This window comes from Podarcis melisellensis (genome assembly GCF_964234715.1).
Source record: "Podarcis melisellensis genome assembly, chromosome: 6".
NCBI classification, from domain to species: domain Eukaryota; kingdom Metazoa; phylum Chordata; class Lepidosauria; order Squamata; family Lacertidae; genus Podarcis; species Podarcis melisellensis.
In genome coordinates this window covers 56473943-56489089 of record NC_138538.1, presented here as the reverse complement: position 1 = coordinate 56489089, position 15147 = coordinate 56473943, and the positions used below count along the sequence as shown (strand labels likewise).

Below are 15147 nucleotides of genomic sequence, written 5' to 3'. Positions count from 1 at the left end.
AGGACTTGAACCAATGGTTTCAAGTTACAAGAAAGGAGATTCCGACTAAACATCTGGAAAAACTTTCTGACAGGAAGAGCTGTTAGACATTGGAATGGACTCCCTTGGGAGGCTGTGGACTCCTTCCTTGGAGGTTTTTAAGCAGAGGTTGGGTGGCCACCTGCCATGGATGCTTTAGTTGAGATTCCCGCATCGCAAGGGGTTGGACTAGATGACCCTCAGGATCCCTTCCAACTCTACAATTCTATTATTCTATGACATGTATGCATCTACGTTTAGCAGGGAAAAGAACATTGTCATTATCACTGAAATCACCTACCCCTGTGGTTGCTGCTTGCTAAAGTTTTAGGAGACAGGAGATGCAATCTCAGAGCCATCCTTGTCAGTTCTTTCCTTGCTTAAGCACTGGAGGTATTTTTTGGTACAGTATAATGTTATGCTTCATGGAGGTATTAAGCAGTTGTTTGGGACTCTGTTGTGGGAATGTCATATAATTCTTCTAGCTTTGCTTCTGTGTTGATTTAATAATAGTTATGGGTAGATAGTAATTAGCTTGTGTTGGTACAAGCAGTGGTAAGCATTTAGGTACACTATAGGATTTTGTTGTAAGAAGTAGAAACTTGTCCATCAAATGTTGTGTTTTTGCACTACATAATATGTGAGATAGCAGTAGTTATTCTTGAATGACTCAGACTGCCATTCTAAATACATCTGCTGGAGAGTAAGTCCCACTGAATTTAGATTGACTTCTGAGTAAACATGTTTCAGATTTCGCTGTCAAAGAAACGATACTGACTTGAGTTCTTTGACACACAAGATTGTGTTTAGCTTTAAATTCATAGAATTAGATGTGTCATTTCCATTATGTTTTTAACTGAATGGGACTATTAATAAGTTAGTCAAACATGCCTAAAAAGCTTCTTCTTTTTTTAGTCATACAGGAAAGATATGAAAGGTATAATTTTTTCAGCAGTCAGTCAAAATTATATGGCATGCACCGAAACAACAAAAATGAGTATTTGATTTCCATACTGTTAAGGAAGTGGATTTGTCTGAACAGGGACCCCAGAGACACTGGCTTATCACCACTGTGTCAGTAGTGTCATCTCTGTCTTTGCTGCCAATGACAACATTGACAATTAGCTTATACTGTGGATGGGCAAACTTCTTAAAATGTGTCTTATTTCATCACTCAAGGTTGTGATGAGAATGACACATTTTACTGGTTCATAAGTGACATGAGCAAATTCTGCTGGTAAACACTCCCTGCTTGAGCTCTCCTGTGCAGGTGAATCAGAAATCTGTAACTAGAGGTTCTTCCAGACTCTCACTATTTTGGGGTGGAATTCAATCAAGTACAGGCAAATACAGGTGACACATTGGTAGTTGACTCACTGAGTGAGTTAGGTATGTTTTTAGCCTGGTAAAGAGGATACTGAGAGGAGATGTGATAGCCATCTTCAAATATCTAAACGGCTGTCACATGGAAGATGAAGCAAGCTTGTTTTCTCCCACTCCAGAGGCTAGAAGCTGAACCAATGAATTCAAGTTACAAGAAAGGACATTCTGACTGAACATCAGGAATAAATTTCTGACAGTAAAAGCTGTTTGACAGTGGAACGGAATCCCTAGGGAGGTGGTGGACTCTCCTTCCTTCCAGGTTTTAAAGCAGAGGTTGGATGGTCGTCTTCCATGTAGTCTTTAATTGAGATTCCTGCATTGCAGGAGGTTGAACTAGATGATTCTCAGGGTCCCTTCCAACTCTACAGTTCTGTGATACTTCTCCAGAAAAAAATCATGGTTGAAGCAGCTTATAACAAACAGCAAAACATCTCAAGATCAACCACCGCAAGAGCAGTAATAGTAAAATGACAACATAACAGCAAATATAGCATACAAAAAAAACCAACTTCTCTGAGCTGTATATAACAACATTACATCAACAACATTAGAAATAACCAGGGAGCTTGAGAGTTTCACCTTGGTCCTAGAAATGCTTCTCCCATGCAGTTCCTCCTGCAGCAGCTTATAAGGTTTCTAAAGGCTGGGGTATCTGGAAACGTTCCTCCCATGATGTTGCTCACAGTCCTTGACTAGAAGGTCTTGTGCAACAAATCCACTTCGCCCCAGAAAATAGACGTTTTTCAATAAGGAACATGATGCAAAAATGCAATTGAACCTAAGAGAGAACACCTGCTTTGATGCAATGTCATCTAACCTCCCATCAAACAAATGAATGCTCAATCGATTTTTTTTAAAGCATACCTGGAAGCACCTCAAAAGGCAGGGATGGGTAACAACCCTGCTTTGTTTGACAAGCTTGTCTTGCATTGGCTATGGCAGGTCTATGATAGGTCCTTAACTGGAATTAAACCTATTTCGATGAAAGACACGCTGTGTGTACATACAGTGGCAGCTGGCGGGGGTCTATCTGAAAGGCCATTGCCCCCACTATACTGGTACTCCTTCTCACAATGCACAGTCCTGCCGTTCCTCTACAGCAGGAAATACAATTTAATTTGAATTTGTTGACCCTCCTAGATGGAGGGATAGTGAGCTCATCTAGTTGCAGAAGTCTACACATGCTTCCTGTTCCATGCAGAAACCCCCACACACTGTACCTTCTATGTGGATCAGGCCATGTTTTTCAGGTAGATGGAAGATATGCTCACCTAAGATATGCTCACTTGAAAACTGGAGTGAGAAGCTGTCCATGTCGTGTCTTAAGGAGAATATATCAACTCTTCTACTTGGTTGCTAAAAAGTGAAGGTAGGGGAACATATGCTTAGATTTTATAGCAACCTTTATATTCTTGCAGAGCTCTGTGTTTTTTATGGCTGCATGACTAGCAGGCATTTAGCTGCATGACTAGCAGGCATTTAGCGGGTATATTTGTGTGCTTGGAAAAGCATCACTTGTTGAATTTGTGCTTTCCATGCAGCAATTAAAGACCCTAAAACCCTTCTGGGCAAAGAGGTCAAAGCAATGGTGAGGAGTTTAAGAAGTGGGATGCGATTCTCTGGTAAAGAATGATGAGGATTGCTAGGGTCACTCTGTCTGGAGAGAGAGGTAGTTGAGAAAGCTACAAGTGGATCACAGGTGGGATCTGGCCTGAAGAAAAGCCAAAAGAAGGCTTAGGGAGGGGGAGAATAGTCAGTTGGAAAAACCGACTGTGATTCGGATTCACAGCCAAGCACTCAGCCCCTCCACAGGTGATCTGAAAAAAGAGAAGCCAGAGGCAATATATACCGTAGATAAGGCCAGAAATCAGGAGGCTCTAATACCCTTAACAAGTGATAAACGCATCAGTGAGACTTGTACACTTTTAGTTAGTAGCTTCCATATATTAATCAAAAACAGCATCCTCAGTGCATCAGATGATTCTAAGCTTTTAGATATCTCCCAGACAATTGTAAGGATGGTGCCAGATGACATACTTTTATAAAAAACAAATGTCTGTTGGGGGGCTGAGGGAGGAGAGAAGCTGAGTTAGGGGTTGCTAAAACATATGAACAGACTTTCGAAATTCCCTTTCTGCCCTCCCCATTTTCATTCTTCTTTATTCCACCAAGGTGTAGAGGCTGAAGTAGACACCTTCCTTGCAATGGTGCCCCGGTAGTTCCTCTGCGTGACCCCCCCCTTTTCCTTTCCTTTCCTTCCCTCCCCCTCCATCTCCATCTGACTGACAAATGACAATTCTGCCATTTCAGACACAGCTTGTGCAGCGCAGGCACCAGGTCACGAGAGGGTGAAATGTGTCACAAGGCTGAAATACGATGTCTCCTGGGCTCAGGTCACAGCTGGCGCCTCTTTGCAGTCCTTCTGCCCCCCCTCCTGGCTAAGCAAAGCCATTGTGTCCATTGTGTGCACGGCAAATGGCAAGGGGGGGGGCTGCGAAACAAGCCAGAAAGGAATGAAGAAAAACCAGGCAAATAGAATTGAGTCCTTCACTGAGAGAGGCTAGGGCAAGGGATCCCATTGCTGCATGCCCAATTTCCTCAGAAGAATGCAGGGGCAAAAATGGAATGCTATAAAATGGTATCGAATGACTGTAATGCTTCAGTCAGTCAAAACTGATTGCTTAAAAGTAAGGCAATTGAACTTAACTGCAATTAAAAATCACAACCACAATTGCTGTATTATTCCTTGGTTAACGGTGTCAATAAGGAGGAAGAATAGGACTCAGAACTAACTAAGCTGCTCTAAGCAAGTACATACTGTACAGTACCTGCCACCCTTTTGAACACATTCTGCCATCTATGCGCGTTCATGCTACAGTCACACATCAGGAAGAAGCACAAGTTGGTGCTGCTGGACACCACAATATTATGGCAAGAAACAACTTCTAGCTTACATGCAAGTGTTTCCAAGTATAAAATGAGGTTCCCATTCACAAAAACAAACCTGTACTGAGTTGAGCAGAGTTGTGCAGCATTTGACATGTGCTGAGTGGGTATCGGCTCATTTCAGTACACAAGCGGCTTTCAGCGCAGTGTACAGACAATGCCTCATAAAGCACAATGCAGCAAATACAGATGGATTTCTGAATTCGGTTTGTTCTGAAGTAATCCACTGGCCATTACAGCAAATGCCAAGCACTGTGGGGATGCAATAAAGCTATACTCTATTCACAATGATTCTATCCGTTGGCATTATGCATGGTAGCCCAGAGAGTGGCCAGCAACATCCTGAGAGAGTTTTGTTTTTTAGTTTTTTTAAAAAAATATTTTATTAAAGTTTTCTTGGTTTACAAAGGTATGCACCATGTCTCTTTTTTTTAAATTACATTTTCCATAGGTCAGTTTCATTTGTTGAGACATTAGGGTTACATTAAGAAGAAAAAAGGGGAGAAGAGGTAGAGGGGGCCATGGTGGGTGGGGTCGGAAGGCAATATTTCTATTTTGCTTAATGTACGTGTGGGTTTTTGTGTCAGCGTTGTTTGTGCAGGTTCTCTGCTATTCGCTTGTGTTCTTTTGGTGGTGAGAGAAATTGTGGTTGGCCTAGGGTGCGGTTGCTTGTTTGTGATTGGCTGTGTTGAACTTTGCTTTCGTGTGTGAGTGGTGTGTGTGTGTGTGTGTGTGTGTGTGTGTGTGTTTGCATCAGGTTAGCCATATTGATTCATATGCTGTTGGTGGATTCTTGTCATTATCCTGAGAGAGTTGATAATAGAATTGGTGTGCACTTTTGCTGAGTCCTGCTCAGCATTACTTGAGTCTGGAGGCTGCACCATGGAGCTCCGTAATGCTCATTCAGATATACTTATGCTGATCATAATAGCGTGATGTTGATTTCCACCCATTGTGTCAAACTGTGGAGATGTGGGTTCAAATCCGTGTTTGCCCACTTATTACCTTGTAAAGCGCCCGAGACCTGCAGGTTTAGGGCAGTATACAAATTTTAATAACAACAACAACAACCATCACCATCATGCAGCACAGAGAGTGAAGTGTCTTCTTGTTTTAACCCAGCTTGAAGAATAAGACCCTACCCCCCACACACACACAGTGTCCCCCAAATACTCTGGGAAAGCACAAAATGGAGGGTGATACAATTGATACCTGAGGATAAGTTGGGGGAAATCATGTAAACACTGTGCAGTACTTCAGATGGAAATCACACACCATTTCACTTCATATTTTCATTTTGCGAGAACTGCCTCCAACAGACATGGTTTGTGACTTGTCTACAAGGTCAAATAAGCGAGTGGCCATGTTAGGAATAGATCCCAGATTTCTTTTCACAACTGTTTGGTGTTTTTAACCACAAGCCTGATTCCTTCAAAAGGGTAAAAGAAGACAGAAGGAGTTTAGATAGAATGTCATTACTCGAGTTGGAATTTGTCCCGGACACTGTGGTTAACACTTCATCTAATGCTGGAGAGGGTTTTTTTATAATTGGTCCTCAGGGCTTTGTAACAGTTCCCTGTTTGCTTAAGTAAACGGAGTAGTCAGCCCTTTAATACACTGTGCGGACGAGACAGGAGCTATTCCACATTAGTCTTCATTAGGTGGACAGCACTGGCTAGGCTGTGAAATGCTGGTAGTTGACCACAACCTCCTGTAGAAAGCACCTTTTACCCCAGTGTTAAGCTTTATGCATTTTACATGAGCACTTAACACCAGAAAACACTGGATGTCACTGAACCATAAATGTTAATGCTCAGTTTCCATCCGGCGCAACTCACACGCCCAACAGTTGGCTGGAAAAGGGTGGAGGGGTCTAAAGCTAGCTATATTGATTCCTCCATTGAGTAATAGATTTAATTCTAGGACTAATAGCGTTAGCAAAGACAAGTTTCAGTGGGCCAGATGAGGTGTTTGGGTTTGTTTGTTTTTTTTAAAAAAAGCTCACCATCTTTCCTTAAGGAATTTCTCCTTGGAAAATAAGCTTTTCTAGACATGAATGGAGAAAGACTCACATGTCATAATTATTTGCATTAATTGAGATTGGGAGCTGTGAAACACCGCATTGGGCTTCTATGAAGCTTAAGTTATAAGGAAGACAAGTTTCCTGCACTTCTAATAGTTGAGAATTTCATCAGGTACAGCTTTTTAAAATTTATTTATTAATTAAACAAAATAGTTATAATTATTAAATAAAAATATTATTATCAGATAAAATATTGTTAATTAAGTAAAATTTGTTTATTAAATTTATAAAATAAATAGATACAGCTTGCATGCCATTCAATCTTCTACACAACTTTTAATGTTTCAGAAGCCATGCTGCCTTTTACATCTAATTTGGAGGCCAAATCAGAGTACAAAACATTTATTCTTCTATAGGCCGGATGCTGTTTGATAATGCTTTATGCTCTTAACAAATACTAAATAATTATTTTAAATGTTTGCTTATCACATTCTTATTCCACTCAGGCACCAGGCCCGTTGGCAGACCAACTCTGTATTTCAAAGATGTCTGCAAGCACCACATAAAGGCTGGCAACATCAAGCCTGCCATGTGAGAATCCCTTGCAGACGACCACAGTGCCTGGAAACAGTCGTCATGCATCCACAGCCATGACCAGAGGAGGAAATATCCGATGCATATTGACTTGGAGGCAGTGCTATTTTTCTAGAAAAAGAGGTGCTGGAACTCACCCTGAAATCTTCTCTCTTTCTCTTAGATATGGTTACCACATTTTTTTCAATGAATCCAGGGACACTTCCTCCCCCCCCCAAAAAAAAACTGAGTAGCAACAGGGAGTCAGAAGTGGGGATGGTGAGGCAAAAGACCCTGGGCCCAAGCACACATGCATATTGTATAAAGGTGCAAAGCCCTTCTTTCACAGCCTGTGAAACATAAATGCACAGAGTTTTTAAAAAACTGGGCAATGGCGCGCCGCGCGCCCATGACTCCTGAGCCTGCCCCGATCTCCTGCCCAACTTCCTCCTCTGTTTTGACTGATCAGGGGAGGCTTGGGAGTCACAAGGAGGTGGCTGTTGCCCAGTTTTTTTAAAAAAAAACCTCTGCACATTTATGTTTCACAGGGTGCAAAGGAAGGGCTTTGCACCTTGCCTGGCAGAGAAACCACACGCCTTGTGCCCCTCCTGGGCAGTGCCCGCCCAGCCATGACTCCCGAGCCTTCCCCCGATCTGTCAAAACAAAGGGGGAAGGGGGCAGGAGATCTGCACCGCCGGACATCCCTGGTTCCCCTTCAGCAGTGGCGGCAGCAGCAAGCAGCTCCTGAAGCCAGCCAGAGCCAACTGCGCTACCAGGCTGGCTCTGGGCTGCTGAGGCTGCCACTGCCACGTTTCCCGGGGACAGATTTGCAAATCTGGGGACATTCTGGGGACGGAATTTGTCCGGGGACAGATTTGCAAATCCGGGGACGTTTGGTAACCCTATCTTAGAACGGCAATGGTGTCCACCTGAGAGGTGCCAGAACTGAGTTCTGACAAGTTCCCCTGAGGGAAAAAAGCCATAGTTGGAGGTAAGTCTTATTGTGCTCATTTAGGCTTACTCCCATGGCTGTAGCCTCAGCTACTATGATACACCAGCTCACATGGTGTTAACTGTACCCCCATTTACTTGCTGAGGCAGCAGGCCATAACATTTGTCCTTCGAAATCAACCCTGCCAGCTTTGAGTAAATTAGCATGCCCATGAGGTGTTTTGCAGAGGAGCAATTTTTGCATCGCTATGGGGTCCTGCAGTTATTAACAATTTCTTACCACAAAGGAGCAAAAGAAAACCCTCAATATACTTTTACCAAGTGTGTGTAAGAGAACATCTCTCTCTCTGTGTTTCTTTTTCATAGAATTTCTAGAATATGTACGACTCTGAATTCATTCTGTTGCATAAAAATGAGAATCGTTTGGTTCAGGAAGCGAGTGAGAGGAGACGAACTAAATATTATTATTGTTATCATTGCCCATAAAATAAATCTAGTCACTTAGTGACCTTGGCACGAGGTATTTCCTGGGAATTGATGACTGATTGGTGTTAATGGCCCTCAGCTGCACCTCAGGCCATCAGCTCCTCCCAGCTGGTCATTAATCCACAGGAAATGTCTCAGGTATCGATCCTTATAGCTTAATTAATAAATGCAACGTGTCTTATGGTCTTAGATTTAGAGATGGACCTTTCTTTTTCTGCTGCTTTGAAGGTGACATTTTTACCTCCAGCCTCTCTGGAAGTATTTCCTTTGAAAGCTTTTGTTTCATTTTGTCTCTCAGAATTCATCTCTGCGAGGAGGCAGCAGAGAATTTCACCCTTAGTCAGGGAAGAAGAGAAAGGAGTAGTGTGTGTGTGTGTGTGTGTGCGCGCACAGGAAACTTAAATACCTATTTAAATTGGAAGCACACACCAAACAATCAGATCTGTGTGGCTGACATGCACATTAACACCCTGGTGTGCACATAACCTTAGTCTCATGGTTTGTAATTAAGTGCTACTCAGAGTAAACCCATTTAAATCAATGGAACTAAGTTGACAACATTCATTTCAATGGGTCTGCTCTCAGTAGGACTAGCATTAGATACAACCCATTATGCCTAAGAGTATGCCAGCATCACATACCCATCCTATGGTTATTGTTATGCCATCTTATTTTTTGATGGGTCAGCTACAAACATCCATATCTTCACCCTTTGGCTAGCCCTTTAGCAATGCCCACCCCACCCCCCGACACAGAGATAGGACAACATCATTGTTCTCTAGATTCCTTTCTCCTCTCCTGTTGGACAACATTTAGAGTCCTGCTGGTTGTAGAGAAGAATGGCCTACAGTGGATACTCTCCTCAAATCACCACAGCTTATTGAAAATATTGTAGTTCAATCATACTCATTGTTACTCAGAAATACCGTAGGTCCCCCTGTGTTTACTGGGGCTTACTTTTGGATTAAGTGTATATAGGACTGCAGATTACTTTTATATTCATTTTAGATTCAAATGATTTTTCAAAATTGCTTTCCTTTTTCCTCCTAGTTAGCATATGCTTTCCTACTGCATCAGTGCAGAAAACCCCGTGGCAACAGCTCCAAAGGCCATCATTTGTACGCAGTGTTTTTCTATAGGTAGTCACTGGACCAAGTTAAATCCAACATAAATTAGGGATTCATCAAAGCACTGATACTCTTGTGTTGTTGTTTTTCAGGTGTGGTCCCACATATCCTCTAAATATTTAGCCCAAAGGTACACTGCAGAGCCCGAGAATAATAATTATTCCAAAGATGTAAATTTAAAATCGCGTCAATCAGTCAAATGCAAGTCTTTTCTCGGTTGAGCAGATCAACTTGAATCTTACCCTAAATCTTGAATGAACACTGTATTAATCACAGTACAGTAAACACAACAATACATTTGGGATAGAGGAAAACAGTAAATGTTACAGGTTAACACTCACGGCAAAAGACTGAGGTCTCCATCTTAGCTAAAGCTAGTTGTGTTTAAGTACAATTGAAATCAATGGGATTTAAATTAACCGCTAACATATAATTGAGGCTTAAGCATAAACTAAATTTAGTTAGCTCAATTAGGGTCTGATTATCTAAAAATCCTTATGCCTACACAGTGAGTCTACACTCCTTCTTCTAGATAGTTTCTTTTAAAATGCTCCCAACTTACGGTTAATTAAAGAAGAGAAGGCTGTCAAACTGAAACATTTCCTTGGTAGTGCCTCTTAAAGATGGTGTGAGCACTTTGGAAAAGTAGATGTTAAATATTGATCAGTGCTGCATGTATTTCACATGAGTCCTTCCAGCATGTACAAACAGGTTGCTGTCACTCTACCAGCTATTTATTTTGACTTCAATGTTGATTTATCCCGCTCTCCATAAATCCAGAGGTAAATAAGACTTGTATTAAATTTTATTTTTCACAACAGAGGAGGCAGAGAGAAAGACGGATGGAAATAGTTTTAATTCCACCTGCTTTGTTCAGAATGTAAGCCTGCTAGTCAAAGGTTACATTCCTTCTCACCAGTATACAGTGGTACCTCGGGTTACATACGCTTCAGGTTACAGACTCCACTAACCCAGAAATAGTACCTCGGGTTAAGAACTTTGCTTCAGGATGAGAACAGAAATCGTGCTGCGGCGGTGCAGCGGCAGCAGGAGGCCCCATTAGCTAAAGTGGTGCTTCAGGTTAAGAAGAGTTTCAGGTTAAGAACGGACCTCCGGAACGAATTAAGTACGTAACCAGAGGTACTACTGTAAAATTTGCCCAGTGATCTTACTGCCATGTTCCCCTTTCTAAGCTTAAATTTCAGACTATAGGCATAAATTCCTGAAAGTTTTAGGTAGTGCCAGTGGGGAACCAATAGTAATGGGGTAAGGACATTGATGACATTATTCACATTTAGTGTTTAAAACCATAAACAACTTTGGCCCCAAACTTCCTGTAGGCCCACCTAGTTGTTAAGATCTCAGAGGGGGCCATCTTGGTAGCCCCTTCTGCCTTATTAGATGTATGGGGTGGTGGCAGTGTGGGAGAGGGCATTCTCTGTGGCAATCCCTAAGTTGTGGAATTTCTTCCTCATGAGTTGCATCTAGCATCTACACAATGCAGTTTTTGGATAATGCTGAAGACACACCTCTTTACCCTGGCCTTTGACACCTGAGACAGCTTAGGTCCAAGTCATCTGAAAGACCATATTCTCCAATGCGACTTTGCTTGGGTTTTGAGATCTTCAAGGGAAGCTCTTCTCTCAGTCCCACCATCCTCACAGGCACACTTGGTGGGGACACCAGAGAGGGCCTTCTCAATGGCTGCTCCCAGACTCTGAAACTCCCTCCCTACAGAGAAGCTAGACTGACTAGCTTTTGTTGCACTATAGTACCAGAGTATCCTTCTCCCCCTGCCCCTGCGAACATGACAATAATGCAAGAACACTGTGGAAGCATCACAGAACAATGAACAAAATGGAATGATGTGTGGATGATCCCACTACTAATGCACAATTATTGTGTCAATGAGATGCTGCAGAATATATCTGTGAAAACATGCCCACCAGTCTGGAGAGACCCTTTAAAGGGTTGTGATATGCAGTTCACCATCCAAACAGTAATTAGGGAACTAAAAAGCACCTCAATCCTTTAGTATGGTTCCGCTCATCAAAATCTAAAAATCTGTCCCATATTTCTCTTTCTTTTATCAACTACTGGCTTTGTGCAGCAGGCCCCATATTTTAAAATCAAGCTAATTCCCCAGATACATTTCCATGTAAAATCTGAAATTCCTAATTTGGTTCCCTATCTTGCGTGGTGAACTAAATTATTTTCACGAGCCCTTCAGGGCATATTGTCAGCACTGACTTACTGCAGTTATGCACCATATCCCAACCATTAACATCGCTTCCAAATATAGTGTATTGACAAGGTACCTGGTACAGTGTAAATCCTAGGGACATTTGATCCAGATCGTTAAAACCGAGTGAAGGAAGCAAAGAACAGATCAGGTTACTAATTCAAACAAGCAATGAATTATTCATTCCATTATTAATTCGACAGGCCTCCAGCTATTTTTTCCCTCTCAGATAGGCTGCATTGAGTATACTTCTGCTGTTTTCTGGCACTGGGTTCATTTGTCTCTTCATAGCTGTGTCAAAGGATGCAGCAGATGCTTCTCCAACACCTTGTGACAATAACTTTCTTGTGCGCAGCGAATGGGATAAACGCCAAGAAAGGTAAGGTAAGGCATTTTGGGGGCTGTGTTCTGGGCCCATTCGCAAAATCGTGCTTCTTTTTTAAATGGACTGCCTTTGCTTTGCTTCCCATGCTCATGTAGGGTACTAACTCTAGAACATCAGTTGTCATGGTGCACTTGCAATATGCTGTGTACTGATGGTGCTTCTTATACAAATCTTTCAGTAATCTGCTCCCTGTATACACTGCATATTTTTTTAAGCTCGAGCTTCCAAATTTGTCCTTGTATCCATGCCTTAATCAGATGCATACATGGATCTCTTATGCGTATGATGCCCACAACTCATGTAATGGAGGCAGCAGGTCCAAGTGGGCAAAGGAAGTGTGGGGTCAAGCTTCCTCCACTGGAATTAACATAGAGCTGTATACATCTCTGAACTCTTGCAACCACAAGTATTTTCTGGATCAGGTTGACAGGGTGGAAGCTACTAGTCACCCAACACCCCTACTGAGAAGAATGGGTCTGCTGAAGCAGTGTATGTGCTTTGAGAAGAACAACAGAGAGCAAAGATTTGTTGATTTCAATAGAGCTGTAGATATGGAGATATTTTTGTGTGCTTAGAACCATGTTTATAATGGTGTGGTAGAACAGTATTTTTCATTCTTTCTTTTCAATTATCACTGTAGGCATATAAACAGGTTTAGGGTAACCAGCAGGCCCAGTTGAGCAGGGTTAAAGTTCTTAGTGAGAAGCTGAAACTGTGTGAAGAAAGACAGAGTGACTAATGCTTTCCGCTGGATTCTATTTCTAAATTCTATGGACCTGCAGCTGCATTTGAGAAGAAGATACTTAGTTTTGAAGTAGGCCTTCCTCCTCCTTACCACTTAATTTCAGATTTTAAAACAATGCTATTGCCAATTTAGGTATGCTTCCTCCAATCTTAACTAAAGTTTTTGTCTTCTTCCATTCAACTCCATAGCTCTCTGCAGCTATGATCTTCACCACACGCCCAGATTCCCTCCAAAATGAGCTGGGCAACAGAACCTTGCTAGATATGCTGGATATTCCAGTGAAAGATAATATGCAATTATTCATTCTCTTAGATTTATGCAGGAATGAGATGCTTTCCACTGTGTGTAACTGTGGTCTAAACCACAGAGCCGCTTGGGCTTGCCAATCAGAAGGTCGGCTGTTCGAATCCCCGCGACGGGGTGAGCTCCCATTCTTCAGTCCCAGCTCCTGCCCACCTCGCAGTTCGAAAGCACATCAAAGTGCAAGTAGATAAATAGGTACCGCTCCAGAAGGAAGGTAAACAGAGTTTCTGTGTGCTGTGTGCCAGAAGCTCCTTAGTCACGCTGGCCACATGACCTGGAAGCTGTCTGTGGACAAACGCCAGCTCCCTTGGCCTATAGAGTGAGATGAGCGCCACAACCCCAGAGTTGTCCATGACTGGACCTAACGGTCAGGGGTACCTTTACCTTTAAACTTTATGTAGTAAAGGAATGTATATGATGCTGGCTCATGTTATCTATCTACTAGCTGTAGATCTTGCCCTGTGGTCCATTACAGTGTCTGATAACAATGCATTACACACTGATTGTAGAAGGTTAGGAAGGACAGAGGATTTCTTCTTTGCCTGTGGCAGTTATTTAGATTTTATTTGAATTTGCCTAGTCCCAAAAATTCTTGAGTGGATTACAGTTCATGTAAAGCATGTAAAATAACCAACTAATATTAGCAAAATGGGCAATAATACTACATTGTAGTGTGTTGAGTCACTATCTGGACACATATCAAACTGTTCACAAGATTGGTTCAATATGTCTTAATTGACTTCAACAAGCAAAGATTGTCAAATGAATGCTCCTTGGGTAAGCAGGAGAAAGGCATTAGGGAGAATGGCATTGTGCAGAAGAAGGAAAGAAAAAGCCACATTCAGAAATAAATTTTGGAGTTTTGGGGGTGGGGACTTACACCGCTATATATTTCTTCAAGTTGTTGCTTATAGATACAGTAAGCTACAGTGGCTGCTTAGTCAAAGTTGACCTTTAAATGTTTATGCTTTCTGTAGGCATCAAATGTGGTGGTGTCCTCTCAGCGCCACATGGCAACGTCTCAAGCCCAAATTTCCCTGGACTCTACCCGTACGATACAGATTGCATGTGGCTCATAGTGGTAACAGAAGGGTCCTCTGTTCTGCTCACCTTTCATCACTTTGACCTGGAATACCATGACAACTGTGAATTTGACTACCTCATGATTTACAACGGGATCTCGGAAGACCAAGGCAATCTCCTAGGAAAATTCTGTGGCACAAACTTTCCTCCACCATTTACATCATCTTGGAACATCATGACTGTAATATTCCACTCGGATAACCATGTGGCCAGCCAAGGATTCTCTGCAGTTTACCAAAAAGGTTAGAATGGGCTTCAGTTGCAGCTTCTCTACGAAAGAGAGAATTGTTTATTTATTCGAACTATTGCTATGACGTCTTGCTTGCAACCTTCACAAGGTGATATACAAAAAATACATCAACATTACATTAAAACATATTTACAGAAAAGAAATGGCAGTCAACATTAGGCCAGACCATGTATATGTCATGCTGTGTTGTACATCAGGGGACACAGCACCACCTTACAGATTCGGAGCCTCTTAGGAGGAATAAGCCTTTACAAGAGTGGAGCTCTAGGGAAAATTCAGCAGCAAGTACAATGTCTAAGCCGGCCAATAGAGCTGAATCTACTCATTAAGGCACAAGGCAAATCTGTGATTATAAAGACAGGCGGGGGTCAATACCACTTTAGGCAATCAAAACAAACAACGCGAGAGCTAGTGAAGGAAAAGAACAGGTAAAACAGAGGAGAAAAGAGGAGTCAAAAGTGAAGTAGCAAGCAAACAACGATTGGGAAGTGTAATAGGCCTATAAAGAACAAACACAGTGTGCCTTACTGTACAAACAGAGTCAGCAAGCATGAAGAGCCAGATATAGAGGAGAAAACATGCCTCGTCGTGTAGAGTGGTGAGAGAGTGAAGCAAGGCAAGAAACTGGCTAA

The 15147-nt window shown here is 42.2% G+C and overlaps 1 protein-coding gene and 1 pseudogene across 4 annotated transcripts in view; one reads left to right on the top strand and one right to left on the bottom strand.

Annotated features, from left to right (window-relative positions):
• CDCP2 (CUB domain containing protein 2) overlaps positions 1-15147 on the top strand; it is a 33978-nt gene that overhangs the window by 2325 nt on the left and 16506 nt on the right. The window contains exons 1-2 of one of the 3 annotated variants that reach the window (XM_081915832.1): positions 11216-12128; positions 14160-14507. In XM_081915832.1, coding sequence (XP_081771958.1) covers positions 12053-12128; positions 14160-14507 — 424 coding nt within the window. In that variant the 5' untranslated portion in view covers positions 11216-12052. Of the gene's footprint in view, positions 1-11215; positions 12134-14159; positions 14508-15147 lie in introns of those variants that run through there. The other 2 variants (XM_081915833.1, XM_081915834.1) reach the window with 2 other exon arrangements.
• Positions 61-8685, bottom strand: LOC309372187 (annotated as a pseudogene). Its single transcript has 2 exons — positions 8554-8685; positions 61-1307 (listed from the first exon to the last, which is right to left on the bottom strand). The product of its transcript is annotated as an uncharacterized misc_RNA (transcript).